Genomic DNA, 17,714 nt, shown 5'->3' with positions numbered 1-17,714 from the left:
CTGAGCCACCCAGGTGCCTCTCTTCACAACGTTTAAAGTGTGGCAAGGCCACTCTTACTCCACCGGCTGTGCAAAAACAGGGAGTGACTGGGCCATCGATGGTCAGCTCCTGCCCTAGAGTACCCCACAGTTGCCCTTGGTGGTGGAAGCCAGGGCACCTGTGGGTGTACCCTCCTCATCAGGGGAGAGCCCCCTTTGGGGCACACTTGTGCACTTAAGTACACAGCAAGTCTGGTACAGTCTGTCCCTGTCGCCTCCCTGCCCTCGCCTCTTCCCACTCCGCCATGCTCCCTCCACTGGTCACACTGGCTTCCTCACTTGTCTTCAAACAAACACTGGCCAGCCCCAGGACCTTTGCACAGGCTGTGCTCCCTGACAGGAACTCTTTTCCTTGGACACCTGTACGGCTCCTCCCTGAACCTTTGTGGGGCTTTGCTGCAGTGTCTGGGCTTTCTACATCACTCTGTTATAAATTGTACACACTACCCACTCCCCCCGCCTTCTAACACACACACACACACACACACACCAGAGCCCCTGTTCCTCCACGATACTGGTACATCATGGGACAGACTCCTTTAGTGCTCTTTGTGTCTGGCTTCTCCACAGATGTCTGTCCAGCACCTAGATGAGTGCCTGGTACAGAGGTGCCCTACAGAGGATGCGTGTGATCGTCATATATTACTCCTAAGCCCCGTGGCCACTGCGGGAGGCTTCCATCCCATTTCCGTGGGGGAGAGGCAGAATTCCGAGGAAGAACACGTAGCCTGAGGTGGGCAGAGCTGGGATTTGAACCTAGGACCCTGGGACTCTTCCCTCTTGCCCTGCTAGGCATCATCTCGCCCTCTCTCTGGTCTCTGTACCGCCCCACCCCTGCCCCTTCACTGCCAGCATCTGGAGGCCCAGAGACTCCTGCGGCCTTCTACCCTGCGCCTTGGGCCCTGGCTCCTCTGACCGTTTTCAGCTGTGTTCTGTCATGCCCCGAGTGCAAGGCTCTGGTTTGGGCAGGGAACACCATGAGGTGGAAAGAGACCACAGGCCACCACGGTACCAGCCTCCCATGGTAAGGAGCCTGGAGGAGGCACCTGATGAGTCTATCAGTCAGGGAAGGCTTCCTGGGGGAGGGAGCCTCCCAGCTGCAGCCTGGAGGGGGAAGGGGGGATACAGTGGAGGGGAGAGAGAGCCTGTGAGGAGAGGCCTGCCCTGAGGTCAGAAAGAAGGTGGTGGCTCCACGGGGAAAAGGTAAGATGTTTTCTGGCCAGGTGTGTAGAGAGGAGGCTGGAGGCCGGTCTTGGGGGCAGAAGGATTGAGTTTGTGCCATGGGGCTGGGAAGGCCTATGGAGGGGTCAGGGCCCGCCGGACAGGATGGGAATACTCAGCATGCGTTCTTTCCGGTTCCTGCGTGGGAGAGAACTACAGAGGGTAAGAAGAGAGGCCGGGAAGCCAGCAGGAACAGGAGGCTACTGCGGGCTCTCAAAGTGCAGGCTCCGGAAGGGGCCTTGAGACATCAGGGCTGGTGTGGAGGGTTTGAGACCAGAGTTGACAGGGTTTTGCGGGTGACTGGTAGGAGGGTGGAGGAAAGGAAGCACGGGGTAAACTCCAGGTTCCTGGCTTTGACGGCTGAGTGGACAGAGAGAAAAGAGGGGGTGGGGATGGGGAGCCCCCACTGCTCTCAGCAACCCCCCGCCCCCCCCCCCCCCCCCCGCAGTCTAATCTCCCTTGGCAACAGAAGGGAGTCTGTGAACTTCCGAGTCAGGCCATGTCCCTGCTCTGCTCAGAACCTTCCTTGGCTCCCACCTCACTTGGAGAAAAAGCCTGTGTCCTGCCCCTTGACTCACACCTACTAGCCCTGTCCCGTAACCTCCCCTAGCCCTCAACCTCTTCCCACTCTCCCCCTGCTCGCTGGGCCACAGCCACGCGCCGGCAGATTCCTACCCCCGAGCCTTTGCACGTGCGGTTCTCTCTGCCCGAGATCTTTCCCCAGGTCCCTGGGTGGCTCACCTCCTTGACACTTCTGTTAAAATGTCTCCTTCCGGGAGAGGTGTTCCCTGAGCACCCCATTTACACTTGTCCCCACAGATACACCCCCACGCTCTCCCTCCCCTTCAGGCCTGTTTTCCTCCAAAGTACTTGTGACCCAGTGGGAACTAGGTGACTGTCCGCTGAATGGATAACCTCTTCTCTGGGCCTGTTTTTGTCTTTGTTCATTAAACAAATTAAGTACTTGTTCTTGCCCAGGGCTGGGCATGCAACAGAGAGCCAGAATGACCCGCGATGGAACTTTCCCTGAGGAGTCCCCAGCTGGTGGGAAAGACAGACATTCAACAGCAGAGCCCAAGTCCAGTCAGGGAAGCAAAGCGTGGAGGCCCAGTGTGCTGTGAGCGGGGCTATAGGAGAGACCGACGCAGGCCGTCCTTTTGAAGGAAGAGTGGGGCAGGGGCCCTGGTACTGAGTGTATGGGGTGGGGGGAGAGGGGAGAGGTGTGGGGGGGCACTTTGGGAGGCTGGAGCAGAGAAGGGAGTGAGGAGGTGGCAGGAGACCGGAGCCTGAGATCCCATGCTAGGCCACCTGAGACAATAGGGAGCCATGGAGGGTTGTAGGCTGGGAGGGATATGATTGGGTTTTTATTTTGCAAAGATCACTTGGGCTGGGTGGAGAGTGGATGGGGTGGGAATGGCAGATAGATGGGGGAGACCGGGGAGGAGGCCCTGGGGGCAAGGGCTTCCTCGAATGGCCCCCACCCCTCTGTGGTCCAGGCCACTGGGCAACTAGAGTGACCTTTTATTTAGTTATTTAGTTATTTTTTTAATGTTTTTATTCATTTTTGAGACAGAGAGAGACAGAGCATGAGCAGGGGAGGGGCAGAGAGAGAGGGAGACACAGAATCTGAAACAGGCTCCAGGCTCTGAGCTGTCAGCACACAGCCCGATGCGGGGCTCGACCCCACAGACTATGAGATCATGACCTGAGCTGAAGTCAGACGCCCAACCGACTGAGCCACCCAGGCGCCCCCAGAGTGACCTTTTAAAACTGACAAGACAGACAAAGCCCACCCTGTGGCCCTGACATCTAGTGGGAGAAAAATAATAAGCAGATAAATCAAATGCGCGGCTGGCATGCTGGTGATGGATGCTGTGGAGAGAAAAGCCGGAATAGGAGGTAGGAGCACTGGGGCCAGCGGGGCCTCCCTGAGCAGGCAGCAGTGAAACAAAGACCTCTAGGCCAGGTAGAAGCCGTGCAGGTATCTGGGGAAGAGGGAACAACCTGTGCAAAGGTCCTGAGGTGGGACCACGCCTGATGTTCTCCTCCAGGAAATGGGGGGCTGAGCGAGCAAGGAGAGCGGAAGGAGGTGAGGGCGGGGTTGGGATAGAGCGTGCAGGGCCTTGCGGGCCCCGGGGAAGGACATGGGCTTTTGTTCCCAGCGAGGTGGGAGTCCTAGAGGGTTCTGAGCAGAGGAGTGTGCCCGACTCAGGTGCTCACGGGCACCCTCTGGCCACTGTGGGAGGAATGGGCTGCGGACGGCGATGGCCCGAGACCTGAGAGGCCGAGGCAGGGCTGCCCAGGGGACAGGTGATGGGGCTGGACCAGTGAGGGCCGAGGAGTGGGAAGAGAGCAGATTCTGGAGGAGGGGCCGCGGGAGCCGCTGGGGTTGGAAGTGGGGTGAGAAGAGGAGAGGGGTCTGGGATGAGCACCGGGGCGGCCTGGGCTGCCCTCTGGGGAGATGGTGAGATACGGGGCCGGGGTGGGAGGCTTTGGGAGGACCCTGCCCTCTCTGAGCCCGCAGCGTCCTGCCCAGGGGAGGGCTGTGTGCTCGGCGGCGCTGTCTGGGTGCTTGCTTCACCTCTGCGAGGTAGAGCTGTTAGTCCTGAGTTGAGAGGGGAAATGGGCTCTCAGAGGCAAAGAGCTGAGCCTGAGGCCACGCCAGATTCAGACCCTGGAGCCTAGCCCTTGTACCTTCCCCTGGGGGCCTGCTGCTTCCTTACGCTGCCAGGCCTGAGGGCTTCCTGGAGGAGGCAGGTCTGCGGAGCTGGGCTCTCAGGCTGCTGGGTTTCGGGGCAGAGGCAGGAGATTCCTGTGGAGGGGCAGGGCCACGAGGGGCCCTGAGCTCCTCACCTCCCCGCTCGGTGTCCCCCCAGGCATTCAGACTCCCACCTACTCGAGGAGAGGGTTGCCATGGCAACTGCACTCTAGGGCAGACTAGAGGCGCCCCCTCTTCTCCAGCAGCTGGTTCTCCTCCTGTCACCCTCCCCTGCCCCGCTTCAGGGCACCCGAGGACAGAGCCTGGGCCGTGTCACCCACTCTCAGGATCCCCGCTGCACCCCTCCCCCTCGACTCAACCCTGACGTGGGGCTCAGGAGCAAACAGGCAGGTGTGGGACTGGTGCGCTGCCCACATGACCTGGGGGTTGGACACAATGCCTGGGGTCTGGTCCACCTTGCGGCGTGAGGGCAGCAAGCCCTGTGTCCCACGCATTGAATTAGGGTCACCCAAGTCTGCGGAGGCTTGAGGTGGGGACAGACTCAGGTGCAGGCTCGTCTGGCCCCGTGGGTGCAGCACGTCTGGGTGTGCCCAGCTCTGGGGGTGCCGTCACACAGAAGCGGTGGGTCCCGGAGAAGGGGGCTGTCCCGGCCACCACAGTCTCCCCAGCCGAACCTCGGGGGCCAGCCTGCCTGGGTTCAGAGTCCCTTGAGCAGTGGGGTGCCCCTGGGACCTCACTTTCCCCATCTGTACCATGCGGGTGCGTGCCTCCCCCACCCGCCCTCCCCGTGTACTAAGCTCTCATAAGGACCAAACGCGCCGTGTGTATACGGTGCCTGGGATGGGGCACAGAGGTGTCAGCTGCTGTCCCCGGCGTCACAGGAGGGTCTGGGACTGGCGATCCCCCAGAGTTTGTGCCAGGCTCTCTGAGGCTGTGCGACTCAGCCCTGCCCCCGTCTCTGTCCCCCACCCGCCCCCATGTGTCCTGACCCCCCGCGGGTGCGTCTGCCAGAGCTGCCGTGACTGACCGAGTACCCCGACCAACCGAGTACCCCAGACTGGCAGGCTTTCACCACGGAAACTTATTATCCAAGTGCCGGAGGCCAGACGTCCAAGGTCAAAGTGTGGGCTCGGTGGGTTCCTTGCGGAGGCTCTGAGGAAGCGTCTGTCCCGTGCCTCTCCCGTGGCTTGTGGGGGTTCTGGGGCACGCCTTGGCGATCCTCCCGATCCCTGCCTCTGTCCTCCCCTGCTGCATGCCACACGTCTGCATCTACGTCTCAATATCCCCTTTTCCATAAAGACACCAGCCATGCTGGGTGAAGGCTCACCCTAATGACCTCATTTTAACTTGATTACCCGTTATTTATTTACTTATTTATTTTTATATTTATTTTTTTTTTTTAAATTTTTTTAACGTTTATTTATTTTTGAGACAGAGAGAGACAGAGCATGAATGGGGGAGGGTCAGAGAGAGAGGGAGACACAGAATCTGAAACACACTCTAGGCTCTGAGCTGTCGGCACAGAGCCTGACGCGGGGCTCGAACTCACGGACTGTGAGATCATGACCTGAGCCGAAGTCGGCCGCCCAACCGACTGAGCCACCCAGGTGCCCCTATATTTATTTTTGAGAGAGAGAGAGAGAGAGAGAGAGAGAGAGAGACAGAAAGAGAGGGAGACACAGAATCCAAAGCAGGTTCCAGGCTCTGAGCCATCAGCACAGAGCCCGACGCGGGGCTCGAACTCACAGACTATGAGATCATGACCTGAGCTGAAGTCAGACGCTTAACCCGCTGTGCCACCAGGCACCCCAACTTGATTACCTTTTAAAAGACTAAGTCAGGTCCCATTCTGAGGTGCTGGGGGATAGGATGCCAACATACCTTTTTCTTGCTGGTGGGGGGCGGGCAGTTCATAACACCCCCCTCCGAAGGCCCCAGGGATGTTCAGGCTCAGGCCTCCTGGGACATGGCTCCCACCTCCCCACGTCTGGCCTTGCCTCCCCGCTTAGGTGGGCGCCGGGTGGCAGGCCGAGCTGCCCAGGCCGGGTGGGCACACAGGCCAGGAAGGGAGAGCAGGGGACAGTAGTCACAGTGCCCGGCTCCTCCTGCTCCAGCCCTGAGCTGGGGCCCGTTCTGGGAGTGCCTGGGCTTTCTGGGGAGTGGCCTTCAGGGAGTGGGGGGCAGCCTGAAGGGAACGCTCTGTGTGGCCCTCAGGCAATGGTGCCTAGGCCCCCAGGTCACAAGCCCCCACCTCTGTCCCCTGGCATTCATTGGGTAAGCATCTGCGTGAGGACCTACTGTGTATCTCCGTGCCGGAGGTGGCCTGGGGAGCTTGCACTTTCCTGGGGGTGTGAAGGAAATCCACGAGTAGACAAGCGAAGTCTTGAGGCAGTGACGCGATCAGTGGCGACGGTAGTGACAGCTGCTGCAGGGGACGCTCCTCAGTCACTGTGTGCCAGCCACGGCCCCGAGTGTCTCACGCGCATGAACTCCTCCTGCCAACGCGGCTGCCCTGGGCGGTATCCCTGTCTCACCCAGAGGACCCTACGGGATGGCGGGGGGGGGGGGTGTTGGGGGCTGGGCGGGAGGGACCAAGTGCACACAGACCGAACGGACTGGAGGCCCACCTGCCTCTCCGAGGAGGGCACATCTGAACTGCGATCTAAGGGACACAGAGCCGGGGACACAGGCCGGGGCCACCTGGTGGGATTCTGCGTTGTCTCAGGGATCGTGGAGCGGGAGACATTGTCAAGAGTGACAAGATGTCTTTAAAAGGAAAAGGACCCCTGTCTCGGACTCATAGAGGCTCAGTCGGTTTGGCTCCAGTCGTGATCTCACTGTTTCGTGAGTTTAAGCCCTGCATCAGGCTCCCTGTTGTCCGCGCAGAGCCTGTTTGGATCCTCTCTCTTTCTCTCTCTCTCTCTCTCTCTCTCTCTCTCTCTCTGCCCCTCCCCTGCTGGTGCTCTTTCTCTCTCTCTCAAAAATAAACAAACATTTTTAAAAAAGAGACCCCTCTCTGGAAACAACCCAGGCATCCCCAAACAAGATGTGGTCCATCCTCGTAATGGAATATTATTCAGCCCCAAAGAGGGATGAGGGGCTGACACAGGCTACTGTGTGGATGAGCCTGAGGGACACCATGCTGAGTGACACAAGTTAGCCACAGGGGGATACATCCTGTGCGATTCCTCTCACATGAGGTCCCCAGAGGAGCCAGTCGTAGAGGCAGAAGGTAGATTGGTCGTCGCCAGGGGCAGGGGCTAGCAGTGACCCCTAACGAGGACAGAGTCTCTGTTTGGGGTGATGACAGGGTTTTGGAAATAGACCCTGGTGGCAATGGTGGCACAGCACTGAGAATGTAATTAACGCCATTGAATTATACACGTAAAAGCGGTTAAAATGACACATTTTATGTTACATGTCTGTTACACCGTAATTTTATAAAGGCCCCTCTGGCTGCCGGTGGGGAGCCCAGAGTGTGGGAGCCAGAGGGGTTGGAGGCTGCTAGAGGGAGGCCAGGGCTGTCCGGAGAGCGGCTGCTGGGGTGTCCTAACTCCTGAACTGGATGTCAGGGCGAAGGAAAGAGGAACCAAGGATTTTGACTCCCTGGGTTTCAGCTCAGGGACCCGGGGGGATGGTGGGACCATGGACTAATATGGGGGGTGGGGTTGTTTTGGTCTGGTCAGGCTGGGAGACCCGAGGGAGGTGTAGACGGTGAGGAGAGAAGCAGGGCTGGCGCTCCAGTGTGGCAGTCTTGGGGGAGGCTAGTTGAGTCCCCCAAGGAGTGTGGATGGGGGAGAGGCCTGGGGACCCCCACCTGGGGTTCCAGCGCCTGGGTCCTGGGTGCAGCCCTTGGGGGTGGGAGCCACCTCGCTCAGATGCATGCCCCCGGTGTTCTGATTCTGCCGTGCTGTGGACAGCACCCTTTGATGGGTCCCAGGCTGGCCTGTCCCGTGTGTAGACTGTGGTCCTGACCAGAACCCCTCAGACGGAACCGGGGTGGGGGAGGCGACAGCTGGCTCAGGTTCACACCACTCGTGAATGGCGGAGTTGGATCCAGACCTAGGTGGGTTGGCTGCCCCCCGGAGCCTGGCATCCAGCAGCCTTTCCAGTATTAACCGGCCGCTAACTAGTTTAAGTCCCTCAGGGAGAGCCAGGGAGGGAAGTGTCCATTGGGGTCAGAGTTTCTCCTGAGCCTGCTCATGGCTAGGAGATGGGGGTGGGGGTGGGGGAGGTAATGAAGCCCCTGCTGCCCACAACGTAACATAAAACACTGTGAGGGGGCGCCTGGGTGGCTCCGTTGGTTAAGTGTCCAACTTCAGCTCAGGTCATGATCTCACAGTTCGTGGGTTCGAGCCCCACGTCGGGCTCTGTGCTGACAACCCAGAGCCTGGAGCCTGCTTCGGATCCTGTGTCTCCCTCTCTCTCTGTTCCTCCCCCACTCACACGCTGTCTTTCTCTCTCTCTCAGAAATAAAGATTAAAAAAAAATTTTTTTTAATAAAATAAAATGCTGTGAAATGAACCCAAAGTGCAGGCCCTGTCCGGTCGGGGTTGTGGGGTGAGGCGGTAGAGGGGAGACTTCCCGAAGGCTGGGGATAGGGAGGGCACAGGTTTGGAGGGCTGTGCTGTGAAATTACCGCCCATCTCGCGAGAGTCGTCTGAGGCCCAGAAGGGGGCGTCCTGCCCGTGAGCGCGCCGCCCTGACCTTTATAATTCTTGAGAACCTGTGCCCTCAAGGAGCTTCTGGTCTAGTAGGGAAGGTTGACAACAGACCGGCCAGCGTAAAAAGGTAATTTCGGGTGTGGTCGAAAGCTGTACGTCAAAAACAGGGCAGAAGGACGGCAAGTGGGAGCAGCAGGAACGTTTGGGGAGGTCGGGGTGGGTTGTTCTGCCCGCGTGGCCTCGGAGTTGAGCTCTGAGCCGAGAAAAGCCATAGCAGGTGTATGGGGAACCGGGGAGAGCGTTCCAGGCAGAGAGTGGGGGGCGGGAGCTAGAGCATTCTAGGAACTGGAGGGGGCGGGTTGCAGAGCAGGGTGACGCCAGATCGCCAGTGGCCTCTAGGCCCTGCTGAGGAACGCAAGCCCCAGTGGAGAGCGGAGGGGAGGGTTAATAGGCAGATCACGTCATTCAGGGATCCCTTAGCCCTGAGTGGAGGGCAGGCGTGGAGGCGGATGGCGGGACGGTCCCGGACGGTGGCACCGGGGGCCACAAGTGGGCAGGTTGGTGAGGTACTTTGGAGGCAGAGTTCTAGGGACTTGCCGATGGAGCTTATGAAGGGGAGGGCTGGGGAGGGGTGAGGAATCGAGGTGGATTCCTAAGTTTGGGGTCTGAGATGCAACAAATGCTCATCGCTGTGTGCCAGGCCTGTTCCAGAAGCCGGGGCTGGGGCTGAGCAAAACAACCCAGTGTCCCCTGTCTGTGCAGGAGCTCTACCATACAGGAAGTAAATAGTTACATTTGAACAAAAGCCTAAAGGAGGTGAGAGGGAGCAGCCTTGTGGGTAACTGGTGGGCAGTCTAAGATACATGTGGAGGAACTGACAAGCGCAAAGGCCCTGGGGCAGGGCTTGGTGTGCTCAGGGAATAGCTGGAGGCAGGAGTGGCCCGAGCAGAAATGGGGTCAGGGAGCTAACTGGGCTGGTGGATAGGCTTTCACTTGGTGGGGGGAGAGACAGTAGTTGGGGCTCTGTTGAGAGATTCCAAACCGAAAATGAGAGCCGTGGTGGGTATCAGTTGGTCGATGGCATTGAAAGTGTGGGACAGATTGGGGATGACAGTGTGGGAGAAGACTGAGTGGGTGTTCACACACTGGAGAGCCAGTTAAAACATGGGGTGCTGGCCCTCCCCCGAGAATGAGTGTTTCTACAAGTTCCTGGCCAGGCTGGCGCCCCTGAGCCAGGGCCGCCCTTGAGAACCATGGTGTAGACAGAGCAAAGGGCCAAGAGTAGAGATCTGGGTTTGCAGCTCTGAGAGCATCCGGGGGAGACCGAGGTGGCAAGAGGGAGGAGCAGCCGAGAGGGGAAGGAGTGGGTCAGAATCAAGCCCTGTGCCCAGGGACGGCCAGATGGGTGGGAGGATTGCAGGGAAGGGCACACGATGCCAGCTCCCCCCCTCCCTGGCTCCCCAGGGGGCTGCACACCCCTCCCTACCTCCCCCCCCACCCCGCCGCCTGTCTCCAACTAACCTCGAGGGTCCCCCAGAGGGGAAAAAGGGGACTCAGTTGTCCCTGGTCCCGATCTGTGGCGCCAGCCAGCTGGATTCTAATTAGCTACCAGAGCGGGAGAGACAGGAAGCAAGGGCTGGGGGCGGGGCCTGGACTCCTGCCCAGGACTGGGAGGCTAGTGAAGCAAGTCAAGGCCAGGATGCCTGGGTACCCGGCCCCTGCCCCCATGCTGTGCCGGGTGGGGAAGCTAGGTGGGGGAGACAAGAGGGCAAGGTTGGGAGTTGGGGATGGAGAAGAAGCTTCCAGAAGGTCCTTATCCCCCGTGAGCTGCCCCTGCTCCCTGAGGGGCACTGTCAGACCACGGGAGGTTCGTCCAGGAGGTTCCCTTTGGTTCAAGGTGCCCAGATGGGCGGGTCTGGCTGCCGGGGGTGGGGGTGAGGGTGGGCAGTGGAGTTAGCAGTGTAAGCCAGAGGTTCCGGGGGGCCGGTCAGCCTCTGGCCCAAGGGTGCGGCTTCAGTCAGACACAGCTGGCTCAAGAGAGGTCCCTTGACCGGCCCGTCTGGGGACTCTGGGGTGGAAGGCCTCAGCCACCGGCAAGGAGAGGGGACCAGCCCAAACGCACCTCCTCCTGCCTCTGCTGGGGCCTCGCTCCCGCCTCACTCTCCCTCTTCTCCCCAGGCTGGTGGGCCAGGCCGTGGTGCCCACCTGCTGATGCGGGGCAAGGCCCCCCGCATAGGACACTGAGAGCCCCGGACCCGCCCCTGGCCGCCGCCATGGCCCGCCTGGCCGCTGTGCTGTGGAGTCTCTGCATCACCGCCGTCCTGGTCGCCTCGGCCACCCAAGGTAGGTGCCGCTGGGGCTGGGGAGGGGCCACGCCTCCGGAACGCAGCTGGGCGGGCAGATGACAAGGTGCAGGACCTCCCAGCCACTTGGTAAAGCACCGCAGTCCCCACCTCGCTCCAGACCTCGGCGGAACGAAGCCGGAGGAGGACTTGGTAATTGCACCCCCTGGCACCACGGAGGGCTCCCCGGACCAGCCCCTCACCCCCAAAGCCCGGGGCAGCCGGGGGTCCTCGAACCTGGGACGCGGGCTGTGGCCTCCTGGGACCGGGACGGGCCTTCCTGGTGAGCCGCTACTCCTCTGTCTTGCGTGTGTGGCTTTCTCTGTGATTACATCTCAGAGGCCCTCACTGGGAAGAAGGCTTAATTAAAGCATGCCCGCTGACGTTTATTTAAAAACAACTAATTACCCGGCTCGGCCCTATGCCGGCCCCAGGATCCTGCACATGCGACAATTAGTGCCCCGAGCCCGCCCGCCCATCTTCACCAATTACTCAATTATGGTCCCCGTGGCAGGCCTAGGCGGGGGCAAGGGCAGGGCAAGGGGAGAGGCAGAAAGCGGGGGCCCGCTGGCCTTGTCCCTAGCCCGGGGGGCCTGCCCCCAGCCGGCGCCCCCTCAGCGCTGTCTGGAGAGCACTGTTGGCACACTCTGTGCCCCAGGGTCCCCTCCTGGAGCCCAATACTCCAGAAAGCCACAAAGGTGGAGGGGGCCTTACTCAGCCAGGCCCCAGGGCCTTGGCACCGCTCTGGCCAGCTGGCACCCTCTGCTCCCCTGATGCCCACGTTCTCTGCCCGTCCGGGTCCTGCCCCACAGCCCCAGCTGGGCCGGGAGGGGCCGCTCCCACCCCCAGACCCATCTGAGCCAGCCTCCACCCCCGGCCTCCCTCCCGGGCCCGGGAAGGACTAAAATTAGCTGTGAAAGCAGATGGTGCTAGAGGAACACATGTAATACTTTCCCCCGAGTGAGACTCAACTCACCCCAAAAAACCCCGGGGGCCCAGCTGCCATCCCCCTCGGGCCTCCCACCCGACGCTGGAAGGACAGGTCTCTGAAAGGCACTGCCGCCCTCGTGCACCGGTATTTCTCTTGACCCACGAGCCACAGTCCCCACATCGGGCCCGTGGGTCACTCCGTGCATCCACGCCTCCCCTCCAGCCCCTGGCGAGGCCTGGCGGAGCCCGGCGTCTGAGTAGGTGGCTGCCCCGGCAGGTGTCGGCCACGCGGAGCCCACTCTGTCCCACAGAGTCTGGCTGCTTCGGTAATCCCACCGGTGGTGGGACTCAGCACCCACCGCCTCGCCACATACCGCTTGCCCTTGTCGCAGCCCCTCAGCGGCGCCTTGAGGCGGGAGCGGCGGCTCCTCGGAGAAGGATCTGGGGCCACGGAGGTGGTCAGTTACTGGGCCAGGCCGTCAGCCGGGGATTTAAAGCCCCTGGGTCCTCACACGGCACAGGATGGGCAAGGACGTGTGACAGTGCGACCCCACGGGGAGCTGACCCTCCCCACACAGGGCACCGCGCTCAGTGCTTCCTTCAGGAACATTCTCTAGTGCACCGAGTCCTCGAAGTACATTCCTGGGCTGTCAGTGCCGATCTTACAGGTCGGAACCTGAGGCCCGAGGAGGCCAAAGCTGTGGCTGTCCGAACTGAGCATGCGTCGGAACCGCTGGTGGGCACACAGGTCCGAGGCTCCTGGTATCACCCCCGAGATCCTGATACAGCAGGCCTGGGGGTGGGGGGCCAGAATCTGCCTTCTTAAGCGGCCACCGCAGGATGTCGGTGCCACCGACCCCCAGGCCGTGCCGTGAGAGGCTCTGGCCCGTCAGCGGAGAAGTGGCAAAGCCAGGCTCTGCGGTGTCCTCCCCGACAGGAGAGCACTTCCTCCCACGCCATCTCTCCTGCTTGTGGGGGGCGGTGCGAGGTTAGGGGGGCGCCCAAGACCTCCCTCACTTCCGACTCCAACTGCAAGTTCGGGAGTTCCTTAGACCACCCTCAGACATGATGATTCACTAGAAGCGTATTCCAGAATGCTGTCGTGCTCATGGTGACAGCTTCTTACAGCCGACGGATGCAGAGGAAATCCGCCAAGGGAAGCGGTGTGTGGGGCAGCGTCCGGGAAGTTTCCGTGCCCAGGGCTCGCGGTTCGCCCCCTCCCCACGGAGTGGTCACACGTGCTGTGCGGCCTGCCCACGTGGGACGCTCCCCGAGCCCCGCTGTCCAGAGCCTTCACTGGGGCTCAGTCTTGTAGATGCGGGGGACCCCCCGCAGCACTGGCCTCAGTCTCCCGCCCTTCCAGAGGTCCACTGACACCCCAAAACTCCCACCCTGGATCACGTCCTTACTGTGCTCTTTTGCTAGGCCTGCTCTAACAACGTACCGCAGACTTGGTGGCTTGAAACAGCAGAAGTTTATTGTCTTGCGGTTTCTAGAGGCTTTAAGTTCAAGACCAAGTTGTCAGGGGGGCTGGCTCCTTCCGAGGGCCATGAGGGAAGGCGCTGTTCCCGCTCTTTCCTGGGCTCGTGGCTGGCTGTCTTCCCTCTGTCTCTGTGTCCACATTTCCCCTCTTTATAAAGACACTGGTCATACTGGGGCAGGGCCTACCTTGACAGGCTCGGCTCATCTTTACTTGATGGCCTGTTTCAAACTTGGTCACATCCTGAGGGATGAGGGATGAGGACAGGAGGACGCAACTCAGCCCAAAACAGTGCAGACTGTCTGACCTGGCCCGAGGCCCCCAGGTCAACAAAGACACTCATCGGGCGGGACACTCCGGGTGCTTGGAGGCACTTCCCCGGGAGCCGAGGGCAGAGGCCTCACTACGCGCCTGGGCACGTTGGGAAGCCCGTTTTGCAGATGAAAGAACTGAGGTTCCTGGATGCCGCCTGAGCTGGTGGTGGGACCTCCTCAGCAGGGTCTTCCCTCCCCGTAGGCCTGAGCCGGGCTGGGCTCCCGTTCGGGCTGATGCGCCGGGAGCTGGCGTGCGAAGGCTATCCCATCGAGCTGCGGTGCCCAGGCAGCGACGTCATCATGGTGGAGAACGCCAACTATGGGCGCACAGACGACAAGATCTGTGACGCCGACCCTTTCCAGATGGAGAACGTGCAGTGCTACCTGCCTGATGCCTTCAAGATCATGTCACAGAGGTGAGAGGCCCCGGCCCCACCGGGCTCCTGGGAGGAGGGGTGGGGACAGTCCCTGGGGTCCCTGGATAAACACCCCCCCCTGGTCAGGGCACCCTGTCCACGCCTTCAGTCTTCCTTCCGTGCGTTCCGCACGGGTTTCCTGAGCACCTACCAGGTGCCAGGTCCCGTGCAAACAGCCGGTAAGACCCGGCCCGTCTTCCCCACCAGCCTCCAGAAGCCCATCCCGAGACTAGTCGGGGGGGGGGGGGGAAGGGGCAGTCTTGCAGTGTAAACACAAGAGCAGGACAGGGTGAAGGTGTCACAGGCTCCGAGGGAGAGCCCAGAGGTCACTCAGGCTTCCCCAAGGAGGTGAAGCCTGAACACAGATGACAGAAGTACACGTGAGTGTAAGAGAAAGCGAGTGCTTGAGTGTGCAAGGCTGTGTGTGAGTGTGACAGGTCTGCCAGGCAGAGCATTGCGTGTGCAAAGCCGCCAAAGCCTTTCTCACACCTGCTGCAGAAGTCCAGTTAGAGCTGGTCGGCTCCTGCTTCAAACCACGCCCACACTTGACCACTGCTTCCGTGGCCACGGCTCCCCCTGGGGTTGCCCTGTCTCGCCCGCTACCGTCTGTTTCCCCCGCGCGCCCTGCAGCAGCCAGAGGGTACCTGTGAGCACCCCCCTCACTCAGAGTGAAAACCTGTCTTCCCCGAGGCCCACGAGGCCCTGCGCTCCGTGCCTTGTGCCCCTCTCCCGGCCCTCACCCTCTCCACGCTCCCCCTCGCTCACTCGGCTCCGGCTGCCCTGCCTGCTCCCGACATACATCAGGCGTCGTCTGCCACGGGCCTCCTCTGGGTCTTGGCACTGGCTGTTCCCCCTGCCGGGAATGCTGTTCCCTGACACCCGCACGGCTCCTCCCTCCCCTCCTCCGTAGATTTTCTCACCTAATGCTCCTCTTGGTGAGGCCCGTTTGACCACCCTAAGATCACTGCCCCCACCCCACTTCCTAGCTCCTTCCCTGCTTTATCTTCTAGCCCTGACCTCTAGCCACAGTTCTGTAGAACAGAATAGTTCCCTCTGTTATTGTGTTCGTTTTGTCTTTGCCCCATGGGGACAGGGCGTTGTGTCTGTCACTGCTGTCCCCAGCCAGATACAGAGGCATTCACTGAGGTTTTGCTAAATGCCCGAGAGGGCATAAGGTTCACTCCAGGATCCAGAGCACAGAACTGAAGAAGGGGAGGAGGGCTGGGGCCAGCTCGGCAGCCTCTTGAATGTTGGCAGAAGATTCTAGAATAAGTCATGGGGCAGGGTCACTGAGAGCCTCCAGAGACTTTTGGGCAGGGCATGGGCACGGGCAGGTGGCTCTGACCGGTGGGCCAGGCTGGAGCCACCTCGTTCCCTCCCTCCCACCTTTTCTCTCTCAAACGTGCACCCCCTCCAGCGGTCCTGCCCCCTCTTCCCTCTCTGACACCCTGCATGGTGTCAACCTTGGCTTAGGCTGCGCCCCGTCCTCCTTGGGGATCCCTTTCCTCCCACCTCCCGCCTCCAAGTTTCTCACTGCCCACTTCGTTCGTTCGGTGCCGGCCGCGGCGTCTGCGGTGTTCTCCCCGGCCCGGTTCCGGTGTCCGCGGGTTCTCACTTCCAAAAGGGGGGACGCTGCGCGGTGTGGTTACTGGGGCCCAGGGAGCGAGAGGCCGTTGCTCTGCCCTCTTGAAACCTGGAGGCTCCTCGAACTGCTTAGGGCTGACAGCCCCCGGAGCAAGTACAGTGGCCTAAACAAGACGGGAGGCGAGAAGGCCACCCGCCTCCCGCTGTCTCGGTGCCTCCCTGCACCCAGCCCGTTTGAAGGCCACCGTGGGCCCTTTGCCACCTCCCGGGCACGGCCAGCTGCAGGGGGAGGCTGGGACCTGCGGTCTCCGGCCCCTTTCTCTTCCGGACAGTGAGGTGACGTTCACGTATCGCCGTCTATCATCTTAAAGCGGACAATTCAGTGCTATTTAATACGTGCGCCACCACCCCTGTCTAGTTCCGGAACATCTCCATACCCCCGAAGGGCAACCCCATCCAGTCACTGCCCCCCCCGCCCCCAGCCACTCGACACCACCTGCTTTCTGTCTCTCTGGATTTGCCTGCTCCGGACGTTTCGTAGAGAGAGAATCTGAGACGTGGCCTCTTGGGTCTGACTTCTTTTGCTCAGTACGGCGTTGCCGGGGTTCAGCCACACGGTGGCGCACCGGACCTTCTCTCTCTTTTTTTTTTTTTTTTTTTTTTTACGGCCAAATAATGTTCCACGGCACGGACCGACCACATTTGGCTCATCCGTTCATCCGTCAGCGGACGGTGGGGCTGTTCCCCCACTTTGGCTCTCGCGACGGCGGTCCTGCCGTGAACGTCCAAGCAGTTGTTTGAGCGCCCGCTTCCGGGTCTTTGGGAACACGGCTAGGGGTGCAGTTGCCGGGTCCTGGGCAACCTTCTACTTAACCTTCCGAGGCCAGCGCTCTGTTTTTTGAGCCAGGGGGATGAGGTGGGTGGGAGTGAGCAGATTCGTTAGTTAATGACCTTGGTTGGAGAGACAGCAGAGGAGAAACCTCGTTTTGTCGTTAGGGAGTCCCCTCACGTGCTAGCCGGGCTCCCGGGCAGTGGGTGGGGACTCCCGAGTCCCCTGGGGGAACTGAGAGTGGCTTCCGCACGAGGCCGAGAGACTGCCGGTGTCCTACCTGCACGTGGTCACAGCGGCGCCGTCCAAAGGCCGAGACACGTACGCCTAAGACGTGGCCTGAGGTGGACGCAGACGGGCGCCGTGAGCGTCTCGTTAGCAGCACGTTGGCGGAGACGCCACCTCGTCCCCGCACGTGTGGCCTCGCATCTTACGGTCAATTCGGGAAAAACGCCAAGGATGTAACGGCGGGCGTGACCCTCCGATGCGATGAAAATGGCGAAGGGCAGCCGGGGAAGCGGTTTCTGGGGCGCAGCTCTAGCCCAGCCCTGAGGCTGAGAACAGAGGAAACCTGTGTGGTGGGAAAGAGAGAGCAGGCAGGAAACGGGACACGATGCCCACACAAGGCCGCCGGCCCTGGTCGCCAGAGTTTCTTCTCAGCCTGGGGGGGGGGGGGGGGGCGCGTTCCTCTCCCGGCCCTAGATGCCGCCCCCCAGTTCTAGGCCTGTCTTATCTCAGCTCCTTGTCTCTTCTCTCAGGTGTAACAACCGCACCCAGTGCGTGGTGGTTGCCGGCTCTGACGCCTTTCCCGACCCCTGTCCTGGGACCTACAAGTACCTGGAGGTGCAGTACGACTGTGTCCCCTACAGTGAGTCATCTTGTTCCTTGTGCGGACACGGGCCCTTCCCCCTCCCAGAAGCAAGCGAGGAGGAGACACCTTGACTTACACACACACACACACACACACACACACACACACACACGCGCACAGGGCCGAGTCGGGACCAGGTACTTGGGGGACAGCCGGGCCTGCTCCCTCCCTCACACATTTTCTTCTCCCAGCCCCTCTGTCCACACTCGGTACCTGCCCCACCCCCACCCCCACCCTCACAGACTTTGTCGCCATCCCCAGGGCACCTTCCCCAACTCTCGTTACTCTGGCCCATTAGCCCTGCT

General features: G+C 60.9%; 1 protein-coding gene across 6 annotated transcripts in view; it reads left to right on the top strand.

Moving 5' to 3' along the window:
* ADGRL1 (adhesion G protein-coupled receptor L1) overlaps positions 1 to 17,714 on the top strand; it is a 44,226-nt gene that overhangs the window by 5,142 nt on the left and 21,370 nt on the right. For 4 of the 6 annotated variants that reach the window (XM_042978382.1, XM_042978380.1, XM_042978378.1 and 1 more), the window contains exons 2-4: positions 10,822 to 10,986; positions 13,912 to 14,125; positions 17,297 to 17,406. In XM_042978382.1, coding sequence (XP_042834316.1) covers positions 10,917 to 10,986; positions 13,912 to 14,125; positions 17,297 to 17,406 — 394 coding nt within the window. In that variant the 5' untranslated portion in view covers positions 10,822 to 10,916. Of the gene's footprint in view, positions 1 to 10,457; positions 10,511 to 10,821; positions 10,987 to 13,911; positions 14,126 to 17,296; positions 17,407 to 17,714 lie in introns of those variants that run through there. The other 2 variants (XM_042978379.1, XM_042978381.1) reach the window with 2 other exon arrangements.

This window comes from Panthera tigris, chromosome A2, assembly GCF_018350195.1.
Source record: "Panthera tigris isolate Pti1 chromosome A2, P.tigris_Pti1_mat1.1, whole genome shotgun sequence".
Taxonomy (NCBI): Eukaryota; Metazoa; Chordata; class Mammalia; order Carnivora; family Felidae; genus Panthera; species Panthera tigris.
This window is presented reverse-complemented; position numbering and strand designations above follow the sequence as displayed.